Below are 23,602 nucleotides of genomic sequence, written 5' to 3'. Positions count from 1 at the left end.
AGCACTGAAAAATCGCCACATGCCTAAAAACCTTTAAAACCACTCCTCCTCTATAGAAGAGTATCTAAAGATTGATCAACCTTTGTTCAAAATATATCGCAAAGGATAGGGGCCACGCAGGACCCTGTGTACACACCGTTGAACTGCAAAATAAGGCAGGTTGTCAAAATGTACAAAAGTAGCACTTAGGTAAAATTGTAATAGAGCGAAAAAAATATCAACCGACAGTCCTGAAGAATTCTGGAAAGACACGTCGCCGTTTGCTTCTATGCATTCCTTTACAGCCAACAAAAGCTGGTCTTGAGGTGCAGAGTAAAACAAATCTTGCACATCTACCGAAAATCCAAAGTCTTTGTCAAAGCCGTTGCAGAAGGCGCATCTGCCTAAGGTTAAACACCTAAACGATCGTACAGCGGCCTTAAAGTCCGGTGAATTTTCCCACCGTCTCTACGGGCAGCAATCTTTTCTCGCCTGTGTCCTCTCCGCGACTGTGTCTGTTAGGCAACAGTGCCGGCGCTTATTCTGATGCCGCTTCGGATCTGTGGCAGATGATGTTTCACTGGACTCCAAAGAGACCATTTAAGATGGAGAAGTAAGCTCTAATTCACTCTTGACTCAGCGCTCATACCACTAGATGGAGACACGGGTATCGCCAAACTGCATTGCAGGTCACCCATATCTAGTTGTCTGTTTTAGCATTCAGATTATTTTCTGTCCGATTTGCCGGCCTACCGAGCTTGCTTTTTTTTCTGAAATATCATATGCTGAAGCCGGCGTATATTCTAAAATCTAGGACACCCAGGCTCGTCTTCGCTAAGGAATTGGAACATGCGCGAGTGACGATGTGTCGAGGTTGTCTTCACGGGGAGCTGCACAAACTGCGTGGTTCGAGCCCAGCTCGTCTTCGGTAACGAAAGGGGTGAGGAGCTAGCTGACCTCCTTTGGAGAGGTTTGCAAGCAAGCAGATGAAAGGCTGTATAAAGGGAAACCGCTCAAATTTATTACAGCCACAGACTGCCTTTAAATCGCTATTATTCAGGCACAGGATTGCCAACGCCATTTAGACAACCGCTGCAGTGCCTACATGCAGATAGTGCGCAGTGAACAGCCGGGCATATCAATTGTGCGTTATGAAGGAACGCAAACATTCGGTTTGGCGAATGCTTTCTTAGTGCACACCCTGAATAGCTGCACCCACACCTTTCGCACGCCTTTACCGTTCAGCCATAAGTCATCAACGCATTTCCTGTGACAAACAGTCCCTTTCAAGTCCAAATACAAACAGAACGGACGCGTGCCAGTAAGGTGGCTGATGCATGTCGGCATGAATAAGGGCGTCTGTTACTCAGACAGCAGCTAAAAGACACTCAGCGTTCGTTAACCAGCTTCCGACTGTATCGCCGGCGGTCCTGTCTTATCTCCTTCTGCCGCTTTTCTTAGGTACAGAAAGCCCTTAAAATAATTAGTGACCTCACTGTTCTACAAAACATTGCGTTATGTCATTTTATTGCTCTAAAAACGGTAATTTGTGTCACAAGCATGCAATGTGAACAGGTTTGAAGGAACATGGGACATCTTCCCGTCGCGCGACAAAACGCAGCGTCTTCTACGTATGAATGCTCTTAAATAGAGTGTGCAGGAGCTAAAGCCGTACCCGCAAAAGAGGGGCATGGGCATACTTCTGTATTATCCTGCCACCGCCCGCCGGTCACCCGCTCGCGGTCGCATCGATCACATCGGCAATAAGCCGGTTCGACTGACAACAGAGGAACTGCAGAATGTCACTTTAGCTATAGAATTTCCGGTATGACTTCATTTGTTCATCAGTACGCTTTGTCATTGTATGAAACGCAATGTTGGTACTAACTCGCACCGAGTAGAATGAATAAGTTATTTATTCTGCGTAACGCCCACGTGGGGAAAGCAAATATTCCTCTACAGGAACGTTAGCAGTCTAAAGCTTATGCCAGTTTTCGCAGCGAGGTAACATACTGTTATCGTTTCATAAGATTTTTAGTGTCTGGAATTTAAGCGCTTGCGTCGCGTCGTTCCTTTTCTTGCCTACTCGTGTTTAGTGCATCTTCGAAAATGTATGCCCCTCCGATTGCGCACCTTTCCGCACTGGTCTTGCCATCAGGCTTTGTGTGCAGCGTGTGCTGGCGCCGGCGTCACGCAGACTGCTAACGCTTACTTTGAGGCTACCTCAACTTTCCTATGCTAAAAATATGTCGAAGCCTGTTTTCCTACTGCTCCTTCCTTCAAGAAACGTGGGCACGAAGAAACATCCGGCGAGGTGCGAACCCAGTAGCTTCAGCTTCACCGGGATGCCGTCGAACAAACTTCCGCTTTGCAACTCCGCTCGTGCGCCTCAGGCCATAGAAGATAAAGCGCCTACATTTCTATACCCTACGTCAATGCAACCGAAAATGGCACCTCGTTGAAATGGTGCGGTAGCGGAGAGTAGGTGCCCATTGTCTAAAGCTTTCATGATTACGCGGTGACTTCAGGCGCGAGCTCGGGTACTTCCCGCGTCATACTCTTCCTTCGAGATGCAAAAGACGGCGGCGTTAAACAGCCAATTCGAAAAGCCATCTCCCCATCATTGACACCATTAGAAGTCACGAGCTACGAGTAAGCTGTATATTGGAGGACATGTATTGGTGCATGATATGCATCATCACTGCAGGCCAAAGGCGTCTCCCATATACCTCCCTTTAACCGCGTCATTTGCTTATTTTCTTTCAATGATAGGTTATTTTATGTGTGGTTTAAATCACGAAGCTGGATTGCGCTAAATGTGGTGTGCATCGCTCCAGGTTTTCATTTCCTGGGGTTCCTAAACGTCCACTGAAATCGCACAGCCCATTATATGCCTTTTGATTACTATCAGGGATGATCCGAGTTGCGGGTAGGAGTGGGTGACTAAAAAATACATGCGTAAAAGGCAGAATAATTAAGGTGATTGTACACAGCAGACTTGAAAGCATCAGGTGCATTGATGGACACAACGGAGGCGGGAAGGTGGTTCCAGTGCGTGCTAGTCTTTAGAACAAATGAATCAGAAAAAAAGAGTCCTGCAGCTTGGAACGCCAACTTTGAAACGGTGGTCCACGCGGGACGAAGAGTACGTAGTGATACGAAAAAGCGATTGTTTTTGCAACCTGCCTTCATCTCCAAGTGGCCTCCGCTGATGAAATTCCGTATTGTGATCTTTCTTTCAACAGCGTAACGCCAGAGCCACTGAGCCAATGCGGTAGGGCAATCATAGATCGCCAAGAATTTCTACTTCTGTAACGCCATATATATCTAAGTAGGCATCAAAATCTTTGAACCAAATTAATCGAGTCGTAAGGGTTACAACAAAGAATAATAATAATTGCAAATAGAAAACTATGCGTTTCGCACCCAGTGTACACAGCATTCGTGGTTTTTGCCTGTTGTTTTCAAGCAGGCTGTTCGGAAGCATTATAAAATTGTTTATAGACTTCTATAAATTTTTATTCGCTCTAGTGCCTTCGAATAGATAATTCAATTTGTCTATTCATCGTCCAGACTGTCTATACACAAAAGTGTGCTCAAAGTGTATATCCATAAGTCTAAAGATTGACTGTGGACTGCCTATAAGATTTGTATTGTCACGTTGTGGTGACGGCAGTCCGAGGAGTGAGGAAGACAGATAAAACCTCTTCTAAAAAGGAAGCTGTTTATTTGTGCTGACATGCGCCCACAATGGACTGAATGACTCTGCGGCGGCGAAAGAAACCAGCGTGCTCGGTGTTCGTCGAGCAGATTGTATTGTCTGTAAATTCTATTGAAGAAAACCTTATGGACAATTTATTCACTGTGTAAAAAAAATTTTGTAGAGAAAAACCGCCATTACTGAAGAGAACACTGGTGTTTCTTTCAGCTGACCATTATCCTATTCTTGACGCTGTACTTCTTTGAGCCTAGCATCGCTCTGAGCCCACAGCTGTCCTTCTCCTGCATATACCTGCTCTACGTGACCGACCTGACGCTCAGCTCAACAGCGCTGATCTTCAGAAATGGACGTCAGGTATGTCCCAATTATGTGCGTTGTGGAAGAAATGATGCAGTCCACTGTAGTAATTTGTGTTCCACGTAGGCCTAAATATTTCAGTCTCATAATTTCGCTCTTTCTGTTGGGGATTATTTACGAATGGAAACATTTCATCACTGCCTGACTGGTCTGAGATCATTCACGTTACATAGTCTGCGCTGAATGTTTGCCAGAGTAGTGGCTTTGGCATGTTGTTAATCCATATGGAAGTGAAGAGCACAGAACGAAGGAACACAGTGGAGAAGCGCTGGACGCAGCGCTTGTCTCCTATTTTCTCCTGCATGCCTTCATTTTGCTCTCTTTACTTTGAGAAAACCGATTGTTAACTAATCGGAAGTTCGCGTTGGTGGCGCGTATGAGTTAACATTCCCGTGTTTAAGAGTTGACATTTCTAATTGTATGAACTAAAAACGTACCATTTAGACAGCACAGGTGAAAGGCGAGAACAGGAGGGGCGCTGCATCCCCAGCACCCGTTCTGTTCTCCTCTTTTCTGCGTGCTGTCTCGATGTTACGTTCTTCGTGAAAAAAGTATGTCTGCCCAACTGGTGGCTGAGTGTACATTGTCAGCATTTTTAACTGTGCCATAATTTTTTCTCTGCAGCCACAAAAAACAATCAAAACCTGTGAAAAAGGAGCATTATGTGCACGTTAGATTCACCGTTTTTTTTCTGTGGCCGAAATATCGTAGCTCACAGCCCGACTCATAACTAAGGATGAAACCGTCCGCGTACTTCATCAATGCTGAGAGTTCTTTCTGGGAACACCCCTTCTGAGGTTGAGCTATAGAGACGGAACTCCGAGAAAGCAGAAAAATCAGTAGCCCAAGAGTGCAGACGAAGTGGAGGGCCCAACACCGGCTGCCATAGAAAGGACAATCCCCATTGGTCATACCCACATATCCTGGACGTCAACAAATGATGCCATCAGCTACCTGCCAATAGCGAACGCCGCGTAAGTCAGTGGAGCTATTTCCACATGTAATTGTGAGAAAAAATTACTCAGTGCGATGAGGTGCTGCTCGAACATGTTGATACTGGTGGACTTCTCTTCCTACGCTCTGCATAGTGTGACTTGTAGAATGCTTTCTGCCTTCGGACCGACTTGTTCTGACGGCCATAGCTATTCAGGCGATTAAAGCAATGATTAGAAAACACCGCGGCAATTCGAAATATCCAGCGGCGCTAAGTAAAAGCGTTGGTACAGACATTTACAGTTTCTGTCCGTGTCTTTTGACCTGTAGCCGTCGATATCCAGCCGTTCTTACTCTTTATGACCTTGAGTGTACTGTGCGATGTCAGTGCACGTTAAAGAACCCCAGGTGGTCGAAATCTCCGCAGCCCTTCACTACGGCGTCTCTCATAGCCTGAGTCGCTTTGGGACGTTAAACCCCCATAAACCAAACCATCTTTATGACCTTGAGAAAATATTTTGACTTAGAGTGATGAAAACAAGCATAAGTATGGGGAGAGGAAGGATGCCGGGGAGAGAGAGAGAGGCAGCTATTTTATATGAAGCAGAAGCTTCGGCGGCTCACTAGTTTTCACATATACCTTAAACAGCGTTCAGGAGGTTAGGCTGTTGACACGCCCTGGCGGAAAAGCACATGACGTAACACTTGCTTATTGTTTGCGACGTTATTTATAGCACCTAACACACTGAAGAATAGTTGTGCCCCTTGATATAAATGTAAGAGAAACAGTCACATTTAGTACTCGAGGCCTACGCAGGGTGGTCTAAATTGGGTGGTGCGATTTTTTAACAAGAAATGATGAGTACAAGACAAATGCACTTCTTGCACATAAGGTTGATGAGAAGGCGGACACAAAGTTAGATTTGATTTTCGCAGTTATTCCTCTAATTAAAATAAGTGCTTGACTGACTAGCAAGTTTAGCTGGATTTGACATGATAATGAGAATGTTGGTAACATCAAAATGGAAGTGGCCGTCTGTGCACTGTTCTATTTCATATGACTTTTGTTGGGCACCCGCTTTCCAAATTATCCATCGCTGTGTCTTCAGTTACGCGTGAAAAACGCCAAACAGGCGCAAAACATCCTGGTGTAACACCTTTGGTGTGCATGGCGTTTCTTCGTTACCCTAAAGTACAAGAGGAGTCGTTATTATCTCTACCTGCTTATCTGTATTGTTCCCAGATGGAATGCCATAAGGAATAGCCATTCATGAAGATCATCTCCCTATTTTTTGCGTCGCATAACAATTGGGAAATTCGGCGGCCAATACCCCTGAACATGGGCGTATTATGAGAATTTTGTCGAGTGAAGTACTATGTTGTCATCGATGACTGAAACTTTTGGATGCAAACAGAGTGATGGACACCCGCCATAGAAACCGAAACGTCCTTCCATCATAATTTTTGCTTGGTGCGACTTACTAATATCATATACCATCCCGACCAAACGGGATTCCGTCAGACCCTTGACTACAAGCATTTTCACCACACGTATGATCAGGCCATCATCACTGAGACACGACGTTTTTTTTTTTTTTGACAACTCGGATTGCTCGATCCAAGGGGCACCTCAAATTCAACCTCGCCTGCAAAGCCCGAAGCTTAATTCCTCGTTCATTGACGCTGCAGAGGCCGGTTTCTACAAAGTGCGGACTATCTGTAGTCTCTAAGGCGGAGCGACAGCTTCAACAGGCCAGAATTCTTTTGTGTAAGGACACAACCAGGGAACTGGAAAATAATACGTTGTTCGCACTTCGACGACTGGAATTCAACTGTCCCGAGGATTACCCCCGCAAATTACGCAAATTTTGCGAGCTGGCCTCCGTTCTGGAAAAGCTGAGCATGCTCATGAAAACAAACTGGAAAGGCTAATGCGACGCTGAAGAGACAGGTCCCTGGACGCCCCAAAAAGGTTCGTACGGAACCTGTCATCTTAACGACCGAACAAGGCGGAAATGTCGATCTTGAGCCTGGGCCTAAATATAAACATGGGTCCGGCCCTCGACACAAGAAAGATTATATGTGCGGCGGAAAAGGCTCTCGCCCAGGTTGACCCGTCGCGCCGAGCGGAAGCACCTACACGCCTTGTCGGCGTTCTGTCGAAGTTACCTTTGCATCTCACGATTTCGTCACTGACACGTCAAGAAAAACAAGCGGTCACGAGCCTTCGCACTAATCCGGACATTGTGGTACTCCCGGTCGACAAAGGGAAAGCAACTCTGCTGCTCGATAGAAGCAAGTACACGGAAAAACTGCTTCTTCTCTTGGAAGAAGAGGGCACTTACGCCAAACTTGCTCCGGATCACACGGTAAAGTTCAGAAGGAACTGCAACAAGCACCGGCCGATGTCTTTCGGATGGTTCCACCGCAGCAACGTTCCCTCTATTACTACCTGCTATGCCGCATTGGCTCAACCCCTGCGATCTACGGACTCCCGAAGATTTCTAAGCCTGAAGTCCCGCTGCGCCCTACTGTAGGTTTCACCCGTTCGCTTCTTCAGAATATATCAAAATGTTTGCGCCGCGTTATCTCCCCTCTCGTAAGCAAAAAACCTACACACATACGTGACACCCAGGACATCAACGAAGAAGTTCGACACCTGCAGTTGGAAATCGGTGAAATAATGGTTTCTTTCGGCGCAAAATCCATTTTCACAAGTTTTCCAGTGGACCTTGCCATGAAAGTCTGCACCGCTGCCCTTGAAGCCGACCCAACGCTGCGTGAAAGGACCCCTATCGACGTACCAGACCTGCTACCTGAAAGGACCCTATCGACGTTCCAGACCTGACTGGACTTCTCCGTTTCTGCCTGACAAACACCTATTTAACTTTTGAGAATGTCCCTTAGAAGCCGATTCACGATGCTGCGATGAAAACTTCAATCTACGTCACGGTCGCAAATCTGAACATGAAAGAAATCGAAGGCCGCGTGGTCGCTGCATTCACGCCTGCTCTCAAAGTTTTCCTAACTTGTATTGATGACTGCTTTTGCGTGCTGAAGAGAGAAGCATTGAAAGATTTCATTGTACAACTGAACAGCATAGTGCCAGCTATACAGTTCACCGTGCAAGAAGAAATCGATGGCCGTTTCCCATTTTTGGATCTGCTTGTCACAACAGTCCTCAAGATTAAATTTCAGCGTTTACCGGAAACCTACACATAACGGCCGTTACCCCAGTTATAGGTCAATTCACCCACCCAGATTGTCAAAAACGTTCTGTTGTCTCATCGCTCCTCCGACGAATGAAAGTATGTTCCAGTGGGAAGACCAAGCGGCTGAATCGCAGCATATACGACGTGATATTACGATCTGTGGTTACCCGGTGCACATCATCGACTCCATGCAGCGAAAACCTGACCGCCCTAGGATGCAGCCAACCAAAAGCACGGAAAAGCGAACGGCACTCCCTTAAGTTCCAGGCATCAGTGATGCACTTGCGCATAACTTAGGTTCATATGCTGTGCACACGGCTGATCTCCGATCTCCAAAACTGAGAATCCAACTTGTCAATGTCAAGGACGGGGTTAAGAAAAAGATTCCCAGGCGTTGTTTATAAGGTCCCATGTTCCGACTGCCCATCAGTATGCATCGGCGAAACAGGAGATTTTGCACGCAGATTACGTGAACATATGAATGATCTGAAGAACTGGCGCGCAGAACAAAATTCGCTTGCCCAGCATTCAATATCTGCCATCCACAATATCAACTGGGCAGAGGCACGTGTGGTCGCGAAATAGAAATACAGGAAATCACGGCTCTATCTTGAGTCGCTGATTATGCGCACCACAGCGCATACTATCAATTGCAATGACGGAAATTTGCCACCTATCTACGCGAGACGCCTGGGATCGCATATACGCCGTATATAGAAGGCACCACTACAACGTTTGCCTCTTTGTGAGCAAGGCTGCCGTGTGGGAGCCGAGACGTCATTCCATCATAATTTTTGGTCGGTGCGACTTACTATTACCATATACCATCCCGACCAGACGCGATTCCGTCCGACCCTTGACTCCAAACCTACAAACCTTCTCAGCTCCCGCTTCTTGACGCCTTGGCGGAGATAGGCCGCTTTTATTCGGCTTAAAGACAAGCTCCGTCCTCTTCTTATCCCAGTGCGCGGCCGCATATAGCTACCGCTAGAGACGTAGTCTAACAGTTTTTGCCTCTGGTGTCGAACCCTCGTACTGTCTCCTCTTGAGAAGTGCTTCGAAGCTCCCCACTGCAATCAGCATGCTGCCGCGGAACCATGACCCAAAAGTAACAGACATAAAAAGCAGCCCGATGAGAGTGACAAAAAAATACCTCTGCAGTTTACGTCAAGGGGTTATTAAAACGTAGGAACGTCAAAGATTACGATAACAGCACTACTACTACTACTACAACTACTACTCCTGCCGCCTCTGCTGCCGCCGCCGCTGCCGCTGCTGCCGCTCCCGCCGCTGTTGCCGCCACTAACACCGCTGCTGCCTTGCTGCCGCTGCTGCCGCCACTGCCACCGCTGCTTCAGCCGCCACCGTTGCTGCTGCCGCTCCTGCCACCAGTGCCATCGCTGCCGCCGCCGCTGTTGCTGCCGCTGCTGCCACGGCCGCTGCCACTGCTGCCGCGGCTGATGACGATGATATTGATGATGATAATTTATGCCCTTTTCCTTTGTGCGAGTGTGGTTGCTAATGGGCCAATAACATCTGCAGGTAGCGCTGGGGCTCGGACGCATCTCGGAATTCTGCACTGAGATGGATCAAGAACACAAGGACAATGCCTCTTATGACATTTACCGGAAGCCAGGTGAGCTGTCGATTAGCGCATTTCTGCACAAAGCAAAGAGTAAAGGTAGAAAGTGGTAGAAATAGCTGCTGTCTAGAAACTGTAAGAAAGTGGTTTAAGTACTATATATCTTTTGGATTGCTTTTTATTATTAATGCAGGTCATGATGTCAGCAGCGTTTGCTTGGGACCTAGTTTGTTCATGTTTTCAAGTGGGAATACTTGCGGAACACAAAAAGGGACAAGATCATGATATATGTCGATCAGACAAATCTACCATTCGATGTGCGGATGATGATTGTGCAACAGGTGTTGCAGTTTTGGTTATAGGTTTAAGGTTCCAAAGAGAATGCCGCTGCGAGAACTTCGCAGTGGAAGGCTCCATATAATTTCGGCCACCTGGGATTCTTTAACGTGCTCTGACATTGATCCATACACTGTGCTCTAGCATTTCGCCTCCGTCGTAATGCGACCACCATGGCCGGAATCGAATACGCGTGTTTCGGGTCAGCAGCTGAGTACCTTAACTATTCAGCCACCGAGACAGCTCACGACAGGTGTTTCGTTGGCATGAATGTTCACATTAAGACAAGGATAACGCCGGCCATTGTACTGTTGCGTGTGCGTTTATTGTTATGCTTTACGGCAATTTCGCTGCTCTTTACACGGTTAATGTTCATTGTAAAGTGCATGACCTTTACATGATAAAAACACTTTCCTGTAAGAGTGTTGCATTCAGACATCTTGAGATTCTTCCCGAAAGCTGCAAACGGAAGGTTCGAGCGGCGGTCTTGGCAAGATAGGGCAGTGCATCAAAAAAGCTCGCATTACGGTTTTTTCTCTCCGTTATGAACTTCTTTGTAGCATATGGACGTCAACGGTTAGCCCCAACACACCGTGTGCACAGCTATATGAATTGTTACTGGGGGTTTAGACAGACTCACAGAAACGAACTCAAACATAACCTTTGTATAGGCAGAGCGAAAAAATTGCTTTTCGCTGTTTGTAGCGAGATCATATCCTGTGCAAAGGCCATTAAGAAGCTGCTTGCATAATGCCAGGATTGTATGGCACCTGGCGTCTCAAAGCCACTTACAGCAACGCAAAAGTAGCCGGCTACTGGACAAGCTAAGATCCGACACCCACTACATGCGTCAGCAAAACCAAAGATGCGCGGTTTATTTTGTTTTTCTAAACGTCCAATTTATTTACTCATAAGGCACGCATTATGGCTTGCGCGTCTGAGGTCTACATATGACTGTATCATATGATGAGGGCAGTGAGACTAGGCCAATACCAGGACAAGTGACACAAAAACTAATACAAGTGCCTCCTCTGTCGCTTCGAAAAGGCAAACGTGCAGTTTTACGCCACCCGTAGTCCGCCCTACCTGTAGTGCACAGTCTAAAGCCCCACGCCATCACTGTCAACCTAGATTGTTCCACCACACATTCATCGGCCTGCATTCTCACTCAGTGGGCAGAAGCGCTGGAGTGTTTCACTGTAGAAACTAATACAAAAAATCACAGGTGATGACACAATGTCATTCAACCAACGTGTGTTAACAGTATTGGTTGTGCGTCTCTATTACTCGTCGATCAGTTTACTATTGCCTCTGTGAATTTAATTTTGTTTTCGCAATGAATGCGACAGCATTAGAAGCCTCATGGGCCAAAATACATGGTGGTCCTAAAGTTAGCCCATTGGCTGGAGTCAAGTAACGTCAACAGACAGGATCCTTGCCTTTAGTCGAAGGGAAGTGACACCACCAGACCGAAAGCGACGTCAGTTTAGGCAAACAGATCAACGATTGCTAATCCCTCTCAGTGCCACCACACTGCTCTAAACAGAAGAGAGTAAAAAGCGAGTAAGCTGTCCTCTCTCGCACTCCCTTTTTTTAAAAGGGGGTGCGCGAGAGGGCAGCCTACTCTCTTTTTACTACCATGTAGGTGTATGAAATTAGGTGTCCCCCTTATTTTTTTTTCCCTGTGCATGGGATTCTGGAGGGTGAAGGTGAACTGGTGTGTGGCATATGGAGCTTATGGAGTGATGAATGCATCACCCAAACACTAAGAACTGGTCCCGACGGTCCCGCGATGCACCATGATAACCTCACACACACACACACACACACACACACACACACACACACACACACACACACACACACACACACACACACACACACACACACACACACACACACACACACACACACACACACACACACACACACACACACACACACACACACACACACACACACACACACACACACACACACACACACACACACACACACACACACACACACACACACACACACACACACACACACACACACACACACACACACACACACACACACACACACACACACACACACACACACACACACACACACACACACACACACACACACACACACACACACACACACACACACACACACACACACACACACACACACACACACACACACACACACACACACACACACACACACACACACACACACACACACACACACACACACACACACACACACACACACACACACACACACACACACACACACACACACACACACACACACACACACACACACACACACACACACACACACACACACACACACACACACACACACACACACACACACACACACACACACACACACACACACACACACACACACACACACACACACACACACACACACACACACACACACACACACACACACACACACACACACACACACACACACACACACACACACACACACACACACACACACACACACACACACACACACACACACACACACACACACACACACACACACACACACACACACACACACACACACACACACACACACACACACACACACACACACAGACAGACAGACAGACAGACAGACAGACAGACAGACAGACAGACAGACAGACAGACAGACAGACAGACAGACAGACAGACAGACAGACAGACAGACAGACAGACAGACAGACAGACAGACAGACAGACAGACAGACAGACAGACAGACAGACAGACAGACAGACAGACAGACAGACAGACAGACAGACAGACAGACAGACAGACAGACAGACAGACAGACAGACAGACAGACAGACAGACAGACAGACAGACAGACAGACAGACAGACAGACAGACAGACAGACAGACAGACAGACAGACAGACAGACAGACAGACAGACAGACAGACAGACAGACAGACAGACAGACAGACAGACAGACAGACAGACAGACAGACAGACAGACAGACAGACAGACAGACAGACAGACAGACAGACAGACAGACAGACAGACAGACAGACAGACAGACAGACAGACAGACAGACAGACAGACAGACAGACAGACAGACAGACAGACAGACAGACAGACAGACAGACAGACAGACAGACAGACAGACAGACAGACAGACAGACAGACAGACAGACAGACAGACAGACAGACAGACAGACAGACAGACAGACAGACAGACAGACAGACAGACAGACAGACAGACAGACAGACAGACAGACAGACAGACAGACAGACAGACAGACAGACAGACAGACAGACAGACAGACAGACAGACAGACAGACAGACAGACAGACAGACAGACAGACAGACAGACAGACAGACAGACAGACAGACAGACAGACAGACAGACAGACAGACAGACAGACAGACAGACAGACAGACAGACAGACAGACAGACAGACAGACAGACAGACAGACAGACAGACAGACAGACAGACAGACAGACAGACAGACAGACAGACAGACAGACAGACAGACAGACAGACAGACAGACAGACAGACAGACAGACAGACAGACAGACAGACAGACAGACAGACAGACAGACAGACAGACAGACAGACAGACAGACAGACAGACAGACAGACAGACAGACAGACAGACAGACAGACAGACAGACAGACAGACAGACAGACAGACAGACAGACAGACAGACAGACAGACAGACAGACAGACAGACAGACAGACAGACAGACAGACAGACAGACAGACAGACAGACAGACAGACAGACAGACAGACAGACAGACAGACAGACAGACAGACAGACAGACAGACAGACAGACAGACAGACAGACAGACAGACAGACAGACAGACAGACAGACAGACAGACAGACAGACAGACAGACAGACAGACAGACAGACAGACAGACAGACAGACAGACAGACAGACACACACACACACACAGACACACACACCACACAGACAGACACACACACCACACACACACCACACACACCACACACACACCACACACACAGACACACACCACACACACAGACACACACCACACACACAGACACACACACACACAGACACACACACACACAGACACACACACACACAGACACACACACACACCACACACACACACACACACCACACACCACACACACACCACACACCACACACACACACACACCACACACACACACACACCACACACACACACACCACACACAGACACACACACACACAGACAGACACACACACACACACACACACAGACAGACACACACACACACACAGACAGACACAGACACACACACACACACACACAGACACAGACAGACACAGACACAGACAGACACACACACACACACACACACACACACACCACACACACACACACCACACACACACACCACGCACACACACCACACACACACACCACACACCACACACCACACACCACACACACACACACAAATTACAGGGGTTTTTAGCGGTACGAGGACTGTATTGCTGCTGCAGTAATACTATTGCGGCTATGGCGAGGTAGTTCACTCCTGGAGAGAGCCTACCAATGTAAATATCCCAGTAGAGAAGAAGGCATCTTTTAACAACAATTGAAAGAGGCACACAGCTTGCACTATGCGGTCTGAAATTTTGTTGTTTTTTTTTTTTGCATCATGTTTCTTTCTTATGCTCAGGCATATCTTCCAGGTACTGTTTAATTCCCTTCTTTCATCATCATCAGCCTGACTACGCCCACTGCAGCACAAACGCCTCGCCCATATATCTCCAACCCTGTTCTGTGCCGGCTGAAAAAAACGAAGGCCTAAAAAATTTCAAGCGCAACGAGTTGATGAGAACAGAAAAATGAAAAAAAAAGTCTTGTGGAAGAAAGAATGCGAAATGTACAGCCGCCCCCTTTTTTAATAATATAGCTCGAGCATCGCCCAAATTGCTGGTCAGCGTCTTATAGCGGCGATAGGCATGCAACACGGCGAGAGTTCTCGAACGAGCACGAAGGAAGAGCGTCGTCTGCTCCGATCACGAGGACACACGGCCTGCCACAATATCTTCGCAGAAAAGCGGCGGGCACGAGCGCGTCACTGAGGTGCTACCCTGAAACCTGCATTCCCTCTTTTTTTCCCTACTACTGAAGGCCGCGCTGACGACGCAGAGTCAAGATAGGGGGCTAGAGTGAGTCTAGCCACCCTAGTCAAGATAAGAAATAACAGAAGGGAAATACAGCAGCACGTGTAAGCCACTGCCCGGAATGCGAACCATCTTATTTGAACCACCCTCCGGGAGGTCGGTACACTATGAAAAGGGCACCAGTCAGCTCTTTAATCGGTCTTTCACTTTCTACACGGCGTGGAAAAAAAGTATCGCAGCTTTCATACGTCTCAATGTCGCATCTTAGTCATGCACATATGCTGTACTGTCCACCCGTTTTTTGCGAACAAATATTGTGGCAGGGCGTGTGTCCTCGTGATCGGAACAGTGTTGCAGACGACGCTCTCCCTTCGTGCACGTGCTCCAACTCTCGCCGTGTTGCACGCTTGTCGCCGTTAAAAAGCGCTGGCCAGCTGTTTGTGTAAGAAAGGATTATTTCTAATATACTGGTTTTTCTCCACGAGTGTGCTTACGTGCAGCGATCGTTCTTTTGTGTCCACACGTGTGCTTTCGGTGCGAGGGGGGGGGGGGGGGGGGGCGTCCTTGGCGCCACCCTCCGTTCTGCGAAAAGACCGATGAGCGCCCGCTTCGTTAGCTTATTGGTGCAGTCGTTAGGGACGCGGGAATTGCCCCGCTACCCGAAGTACGAACTGGAGGGCCATGCGCCGTCTCCTTTCAAGTCGGCCGTGCACGTGCACGTGTGTGTGTGTGTGTGTGTGTGTGTGTGTGTGTGTGTGTGTGTGTGTGTGTGTGTGTGTGTGTGTGTGTGTGTGTGTGTGTGTGTGTGTGTGTGTGTGTGTGTGTGTGTGTGTGTGTGTGTTGTGTGTGTGTGTGTGTGTGTGTGTGTGTGTGTGTGTGTGTGTGTGTGTGTGTGTGTGTGTGTGTGTGTGTGTGTGTGTGTGTGTGTGTGTGTGTGTCCGCGCGCGTGTGTGCGTGTGCGTGTGTGTGTGCGTGTGTGTGTGTGCGTGTGTGTGCGCGCGTGTGTGTGGCGACTCAGGGAAGTGACGGACGAAAAGGAACCACAGTTTGTGCGCAATGCTCGACGGTGCGAATGCGCGAGCGGTGTGCGAATTTGGGAGTACGTATTTTGGCGCGTAAATAAGTTTTTGTGAATATATCCTTTTATATTTTCTTCACATGAGTGTTTAATCGTTTCACTTCTTCAGCGCGTAATTGTAGCATTAATTTAATCTTAAGCGTCGTTTATAATATTTGGTCGACGATCGCACTATACTACTAAAAATCAGGACGGCTATATATTAGCGTAGAAGAGAAGCAGCGTAGCACAAGGTAACAAGATGGAGGGGAGAGAGAAGGGGCGCCGAGAGAAAAAGATATCTGGAAGAGGAGGAGAGACGGAGACGCGACAGGAAAGTCTGCTGACGGGTAAACGTGGCTGGGGATGAGCAAAAATACCTACAATTTGTATGAACCCAACAACACAACAAATGACACCATAATAGTGGAGGGTGCTAAGAATCTCTGGCTGCGGACAGCCCGCCATTGGAATCTGAACCTGGCAACGTTTAACGCTAGAAGCTTATCTGGAGAGGCTAGCTTAACAGTGCTGTTCGAGGAACTAGCGGGTATTAAATGAGATGTGATAGGGCTTATTGAAGTCAGGGGGGCAAGTGAAGCGTATACAGTGCTAAAGGGCGGGCACATACTGTTTTATCGCATATTAGAGGTTAGAAGAGAACTAGGTGTGGGATCCCACATTAATTACGGCATAGCTAGTGACGTAGACGAGTTCTATGGTATTAACGAAAGGGCGGCAGCTATAGTAATTAGGCTTAATAAGAGGCGCAAGCTTCATAAGGTGGTGCAGACCTACGCGCCTACATCCAGTCACGCTGAACAGACTGATGAACGCTTCTATGAAGACGTGGAATCGGCAATGAACAAAGTAAAATCACAGTACACGTACTGATGGGCGATTTCAATGCGAAGGTGGGCAAGAAGCAGGCTGGCAATCAGGTGGTAGGTGACTATAGGATAGGTTTTAGGAATAGCAAGGAAGAGATATTAGTAGAGTTCGCGGATAGGAAATAAGTTAAGGATCATGGATACGTTCTTCCGCAAACGAGAAAACAGGAAGTCGACGTGGAAGAGCCCCAATGGTGCGACTAAAAATGAAATCCACTTCATACTACCCGCTCAACCTGGCATCGAACAGGATGATGACTTCCTCGGAAAGGAGCGTTGTAGCGACCACAGAATGGTAAGGTCTAGAATTAGCTTGGACTTGAAGAGGGAACGGAAGAAGCTAGTGAAGAGGAAGTCCATTAACGAGCTAGCGGTAAGAGGGAAAATAGAGAAATTCAGGATTTCGCTGCAGAACAGATATTCATCTTTAACTGAGGAAGACGATCTTAATGTTCATACAATGGACGATAATCTGATAGCTATCATTCCGAAGTGCGCAGTAGAAGTAGGCGGTAGGACGGTTCGACAGGATACCAGAAAGATATCTCAGGAGACAAAGGACCTGATTAAGAAACGTCAAAGCATGAGGGCATCTAACCTATACAGACAGAACAGAATTAGCAGACCTATCGAAGTTAATAAAGAAGCGCAAATTAGCCGACATAAGGAAGTATAAAATGTAGAGAATCGAGCATGCTCTAAAGAAAGGAGGTAGCCTAAAAGCGGTGAAGAGGAAAGTAGGCTTAGGCAAAAACCAAATGTATGCGTTAAGAGACAAGGAGGGCAATGTCATTAGCATTATGGATAAGATAATTAATGTAGCCGAAGAGTTCTACACAAATCTGTACAGTAGCCAATGTAATCAGAACGTTAACGATAGAGACAGTAGCAAACAATAATGCGTAATCCCGCCAGTAACGAAAGAGGACGTAAAGAAAGCCGTAGGAGCAATGCAAATGGGAAGAGCAGCTCGTGAGGATCAGGTAACAGCAGATCTGTTGAGGGACGGAGGGGAGATTGTTCTAGAAAAACTAGCCACCCTGTATACGCTATGCTCTATGACCTCAACCGTACCAGATGCTTGGAAGAACGGAAACATAACCTTAATTTATAAGAAATGAGACGCCAAAGACTTAAAAAATTACAAACTGATCAGTTTACTATCCGTTGCCGACAAGGTATTTACTAAGGTAATCGCTAACAGGGCAACCTTAGACTTTAATCAACCAAATTATCAGGCATGCTTTCGTAAAGGATATCCCATAATAGATCGTATTCACACTATTAATCAGATGATAGAGAAATGCGCAGAATATAACACACCCCTACATACAGCCTTCATTCATTACGAGAAAGCATTTGACTCAGTGAAAACCTCAGCAGTCATACAGGCATTGCGGAATCGGGGTGTAGATGAGCCTTGGATCAAAATACTGGAAAATATAACTGCACAGCTACCATACTCCTTGATAAAGTAAGCAATAAAATTCCAATAAGGAAGGGCGTCAGACAAGGAGACACGATCTCGCCAATGCTATTCACCTCCTGTTTACAGGAGATATTCCGAGGCTTGAATTGGTAACAGTTGGGGCTAACAGTTAACGGAGAATACCTAAATAATCTGCGGTTCGCTGATGACATTGCCTTACTGAGTCACTCAGGAGATGAACTGCAAATCATAATCAATGAGTTAGACAGGCAGAGCAGAATGCTGGTTCTTAAAGTTAACATGCAGAAAACCAAAGTAATGTCCAAGAGTCTAGCAAGGGAACAGCAGTCCAGATTTGGCAGTGAGGGGCTGGAAGTCATAAAGGAATACGTGTACTTAGGGCAGGTAGTGAAAGCTGATCCGGATCATGAGAGGGAAGTAACTAAAAGGATAAGAATGGGGTGGAGCGCATATGGCAGGTTCTCTCAGATCATGAATGGCTGGTTACCAATATCCCTCAAGAGAAAGGTGTACAACAGGTGTATCCTACCGGTACTCACCTACGGGGCGGAAACCTGGAAGCTAACGAAAAGACTTCAGCTTAAATTAAGGACAGCACAGCGAGCCATGGAAAAGAAAATGATGGGGGTAACGTTAAGAGACCGGAAGCGGGCAGAGTGGGTGAAGGAACAAACGCGTATTAATGACATCCTAGTCGAAATCAAAAGAAGAAATCGGCTTGGGCATGGCATGCAATACGAAGGCTAGATAAGCGCTGGTCCCTAAGGGTAATGGAGTAGATTCCAAGAGAAGGAAAGCGTAGCAGGGGGCGGCAGAAGGTTAGGTGGGCGGATGAGAACAGGAAGTTTGGAGGCATAGGTTGGACGCAGCTGGCAAAAGGCAGGGTTTATTGGACAGACATGGGAGAGGCACTGGCCCTGCAGTGGGCATAGTAAGGCAGATGATGATGTTTTGCGCTCCCCAGTATGTTCTATTTCTGATTCTATTCAAAAACCGACGGCGCAACTACGCAATGTCTGTCACATTTATAGAACGCAGCGAGTCCCCGCACTACAACCCGCGCAGTGCCGAAGCGGTTAAGCGGTGCACTACTACACTGGCGGGTGGCTGTTTCAAACACATCCATAGATGAGGCTTTTGCTACACAGGTTGCTATTTCCGAACAATAAAAGAAATATTAGCTCCCGCAAGGTTCATTATTGCAGACAGTTCTTCGAGCGGCTGTATATTTTGCATGTAGGCCGGCTGTTGTCCGAGTCATTTTCTTCTTAGCGATTTTAATTTTCGCTCAGTCACTTCACGTCCGCCATTTCTCTCCTCTTCCCTGCAAGTGGAGAGGGGGCAGAAAGAGATGGGGGGGGGGGGGGGGGGGGGGCTCACATGTGGCGTGTGGTTGGAGGCAAATCTCCCTACACGCCACCTAGCAGGCGGAGGCTTCGCACGAATGCCCCAAGACAGTTTCGCCTCGATGGCCACCCTATTGCTATCGCACTAAAAGGTATTCCCAATGCGTCCATGCAGGGGAAAGAAGCATTTTGTCGTAAGGCCTGCGACGCTGTGCTGAGCGTCCCGCACCGGCGGTGTAGTAGGCGTCGTTTTGCACTGCTGCAGGATTCGAGGGGGGTTTATTTAAATGTTGCATTCGCGGTTGTCAGCCGAGCACGCAGACACCACAGCTTCCCTTCCCCCCTTTTCGTCTATTCTGAGCATGATGGGGAGCGCGGCCCAAAACGGTGTGCAGACCGTTCTCATTGGCAGCAGCAGATGAACGCCGGTGTTCAAGTAACTCGTATTACTAGTAATGCAGTGGAAGTGATTGTGCCTTACATAGCTACCGCGGTAGAATTAACTATTTTGCCATGCTTATTAATCGAGGGAGATAACTGTATTTCGCTCCGCCCCTCGTGAATGCGCAGACTGCCCCACACTGGTCAGAGACACCTGGCTCATGTTATCGTTTATCGCGCAGACACTGCCTGTACGCCTTGCAGTAGAAAAAAAAAAGTCATGAAAGAGTTGTTATGACCATTTAATTCACGCCCACATTTACAGTCGTGGTAGGCAACCACCTTATTCCAAAATTGTTCCGAGGCCGAAGAATTTTTCAAAAAGGTTGGTCTTCATTAACAACTTATGCTTATGAATTCCAACATATAAGGGCACTGGGCGGGCTTGAACTGAAAAAACAAAAATATAATTTCGTATTTACACCAATCCCAAATGCCAAAATATTCATAAAGATTATTCAAGAACCCGCCTACTTTCCCGCCATTAAGTAGAGCCAGAACGGCAAAATTTACAGAACCATGTGGCGAGGGCTCCCGCCTCACTTCTTTCGAGCATGCCCCCACTCGCACTTGTGCCAATAAAATGACGGCGACAGCAATACTGTGAATTTTGCCAACCTCAACTGATCTTTAAACGCTGGTGGGGTACAGCAAAATAGGTGATTAGTATGTTTTACTTAAGGCTGGCATGATTTACTCTGTGTTTGTTTCTAGTATGAGGCGAAGCATTTCTTTATTTCTTTGCGATTATTTTAACAGTTTTTTGCTGCTTTTGGTTGGAGATTTATAGAACGTGGCCAGGACCTTGGTTGCCATAACAAGCTTGCAACCTTCAAGGGCCTCTGTCAAAGGCTGTGTTCAGTAAATCCCGACATTTGGTGTACTTACAAGAGCCACATCCCGAGGGCACCTGAAGCACACGAATAATCGCCCAACTGAGTTCTTCAGGGTCTACGCTCTGTTTTCGAGAAACTTATCTAGCTAAGACAGAGATTCGCAAGAACTTCCTCCTTGGGCGAACACAAATTCCCAACTACTCATATAACCACATCGCCATGCAGTCTGCACCACACATTCTGTCCTACAGAATGCTTATCTCCCAGTTACGATTCAAGACTCAGCGCTCGTATTCAGATGTGCCCGCATTGTACGACTTAATATCCTTGCTATGCCATTACCTTTTTTCCTGTCTTTCTTCCCTTCACCGTCCTCATGCAGTTATATCCCCCCCGCAAGAATGCCTTTGGTGGCTGCAAGTATTCTGAATAAACAAAGGAAAGGTATCCCTTATAATATCATTAAATATATGGAATATCACTGCGGTACCTCGTTGATCCCGCCGTCAAAATTTTATGCCCAAACAAAAGCACTTTTCTAACCCAAGAAGCCTATGTTTAAAATTGGCAGGACATCTCAGGTGAAACGCTAGGTATCTTGTAATTGCCAGGTAAACGGCGCTTAAATCTACTTAAGAAACATAGGAAGTAGAGAGTCTTGTGCCCTTAAATGCAGTGTCGCTCTGCGGGACACCTTTTGACCTCTTCATTAGGTTAAGCATGAATAATCTCGAGTTACCTCGAATTATCTTTAACCATTACTCCAGCATTAATTTTTCTAAGAACAAGTGGGGAATTTTTTTTTATCGCTTGTGTTCCTCAGGAACGGTGCTCTCTGCTTTCGTGCGCTTAAACCCTTAACAACCTAGTGAACATTTTCCGGCCATGTAGTTTTCAGGAAGCAGAGTTTGCGCGTAAGTTTTGCCGTCTCTTTTATCAGGTCACGTCAACCTAAGGAAGTGCAGCTTTTCGTGGAGCAGTCCGAAAGAGGCGACAAAGCTGGAGCAGCTCAGGGCCGTGAGCCTGGATGTCCGTCCGGGATCCCTTGTGGGCGTGGTTGGCTTCGTGGGCAGCGGGAAGTCGTCGCTCCTGTCAGCCATCCTGGGAGAGATGCCCTGCATTGTCGGACGGGTCATGTGCACGGTAAGCGTGTGCACGGGAGGAGCGTTTCAATGCAACGACCATTTTGCACTAGCAGAGGCTCACTGGTCAAAGCGTTATTTACAGCCGGCTGGAAAAGAAGCCGTACAAGAGAGATCACTCCTTGGTTAAGATCACGTACTTATTGAAGTAAACGCTGTTGTAATGGGGCTCGCAAAAATGAAAAAATCTTTGTAATTTCAGAACAGGAAGTTTAAACATTTAAGATATGTAATATAAGAAAACAGAGGTGCTTCAAACAACACAGCATCACAGACCTAAAAATCTTTGGAGATGGCACTTCAACAAACTTGGCTGGTCTGTCCCGCTAAGAAAAATATATCACTTCATGTATTATTTTGATTTCAAAACAAAGTTTCGCAGCGTAGCCGAACCTTAATTGACATTAAAATAAACGAGCTTTCCCTGCTATTCAAAGGGTTGATAGTGTTGCAGGCACTGTTTGCTGAGGCAAGTCGACGGGAGCTTGGTGCGTCAGCGCGAAGATGTTGTTGCTGCCTTAGTGACATGGCACATACCCACGACGGGGGATTTTTGTTGTTGTTGTTGTTGCCTCAGAAGCGATAGCACGTACCCGCGGTGGGGGATCGGCCGTGGGGCATTGGCCAGGGTTCCTTTTCTTTCCGCGCCCCCCTACTTCGTTGTTCGTTCAGTGTCCGTAAATAGCGCGCGACATTATCATCGCATCATATATTCTTGAAGAGACGCTGCTTGGAGGAATTCATATGTGCTGGGTAATGCAGTGAAGAGGCCAACGATTAGTTACGTGAGGATCCATAGCGCACACAATTGAGGGGACACAACACGAGCGCTAAACTTCCACTGAATGAACTTTATTTGGCGCTGGCAGCCTTATAAAGATCACGCAAGGTACATGTATAACCCAGTAACAATGATTATCTCTTCGAAGTCATGATATGTAAAAGGAAGAGAGAGATAAAAAAAACAATAAAAACCACCAATTAGTGAGCAAGTTTCACACTATCGCCCACTCCTTGAATCTAAGAAAGCTATGTCTTTCCTTGATAATACCACCGAAGGATCATTGATACAATTTTCCAATCCCTCTTTTTCCATTGCTCCAGCTTCAATTATTTCCCTTGTTTTCTGATCCCTATTTTTTCCTAATACTGAACACTCCTCGAAGTTAGGCGCGCACTTGTGATTACGG

The 23,602-nt window shown here is 47.0% G+C and overlaps 1 protein-coding gene across 2 annotated transcripts in view; it reads left to right on the top strand.

Moving 5' to 3' along the window:
* LOC144116082 (multidrug resistance-associated protein 1-like) overlaps positions 1-23,602 on the top strand; it is a 207,216-nt gene that overhangs the window by 114,263 nt on the left and 69,351 nt on the right. For both annotated transcript variants that reach the window (XM_077650741.1, XM_077650740.1), the window contains 3 exons: positions 3,908-4,054; positions 9,745-9,838; positions 22,211-22,413. In XM_077650741.1, the coding sequence (XP_077506867.1) occupies positions 3,908-4,054; positions 9,745-9,838; positions 22,211-22,413 (444 nt within the window). The remainder of the gene's footprint in view (positions 1-3,907; positions 4,055-9,744; positions 9,839-22,210; positions 22,414-23,602) is intronic.

The sequence above is a fragment of the Amblyomma americanum genome, chromosome 1, assembly GCF_052857255.1.
Source record: "Amblyomma americanum isolate KBUSLIRL-KWMA chromosome 1, ASM5285725v1, whole genome shotgun sequence".
NCBI classification, from domain to species: Eukaryota; Metazoa; Arthropoda; class Arachnida; order Ixodida; family Ixodidae; genus Amblyomma; species Amblyomma americanum.
Note: the sequence above shows the minus strand (reverse complement) of the source record. Positions and strands in the feature narration are given on the sequence as shown.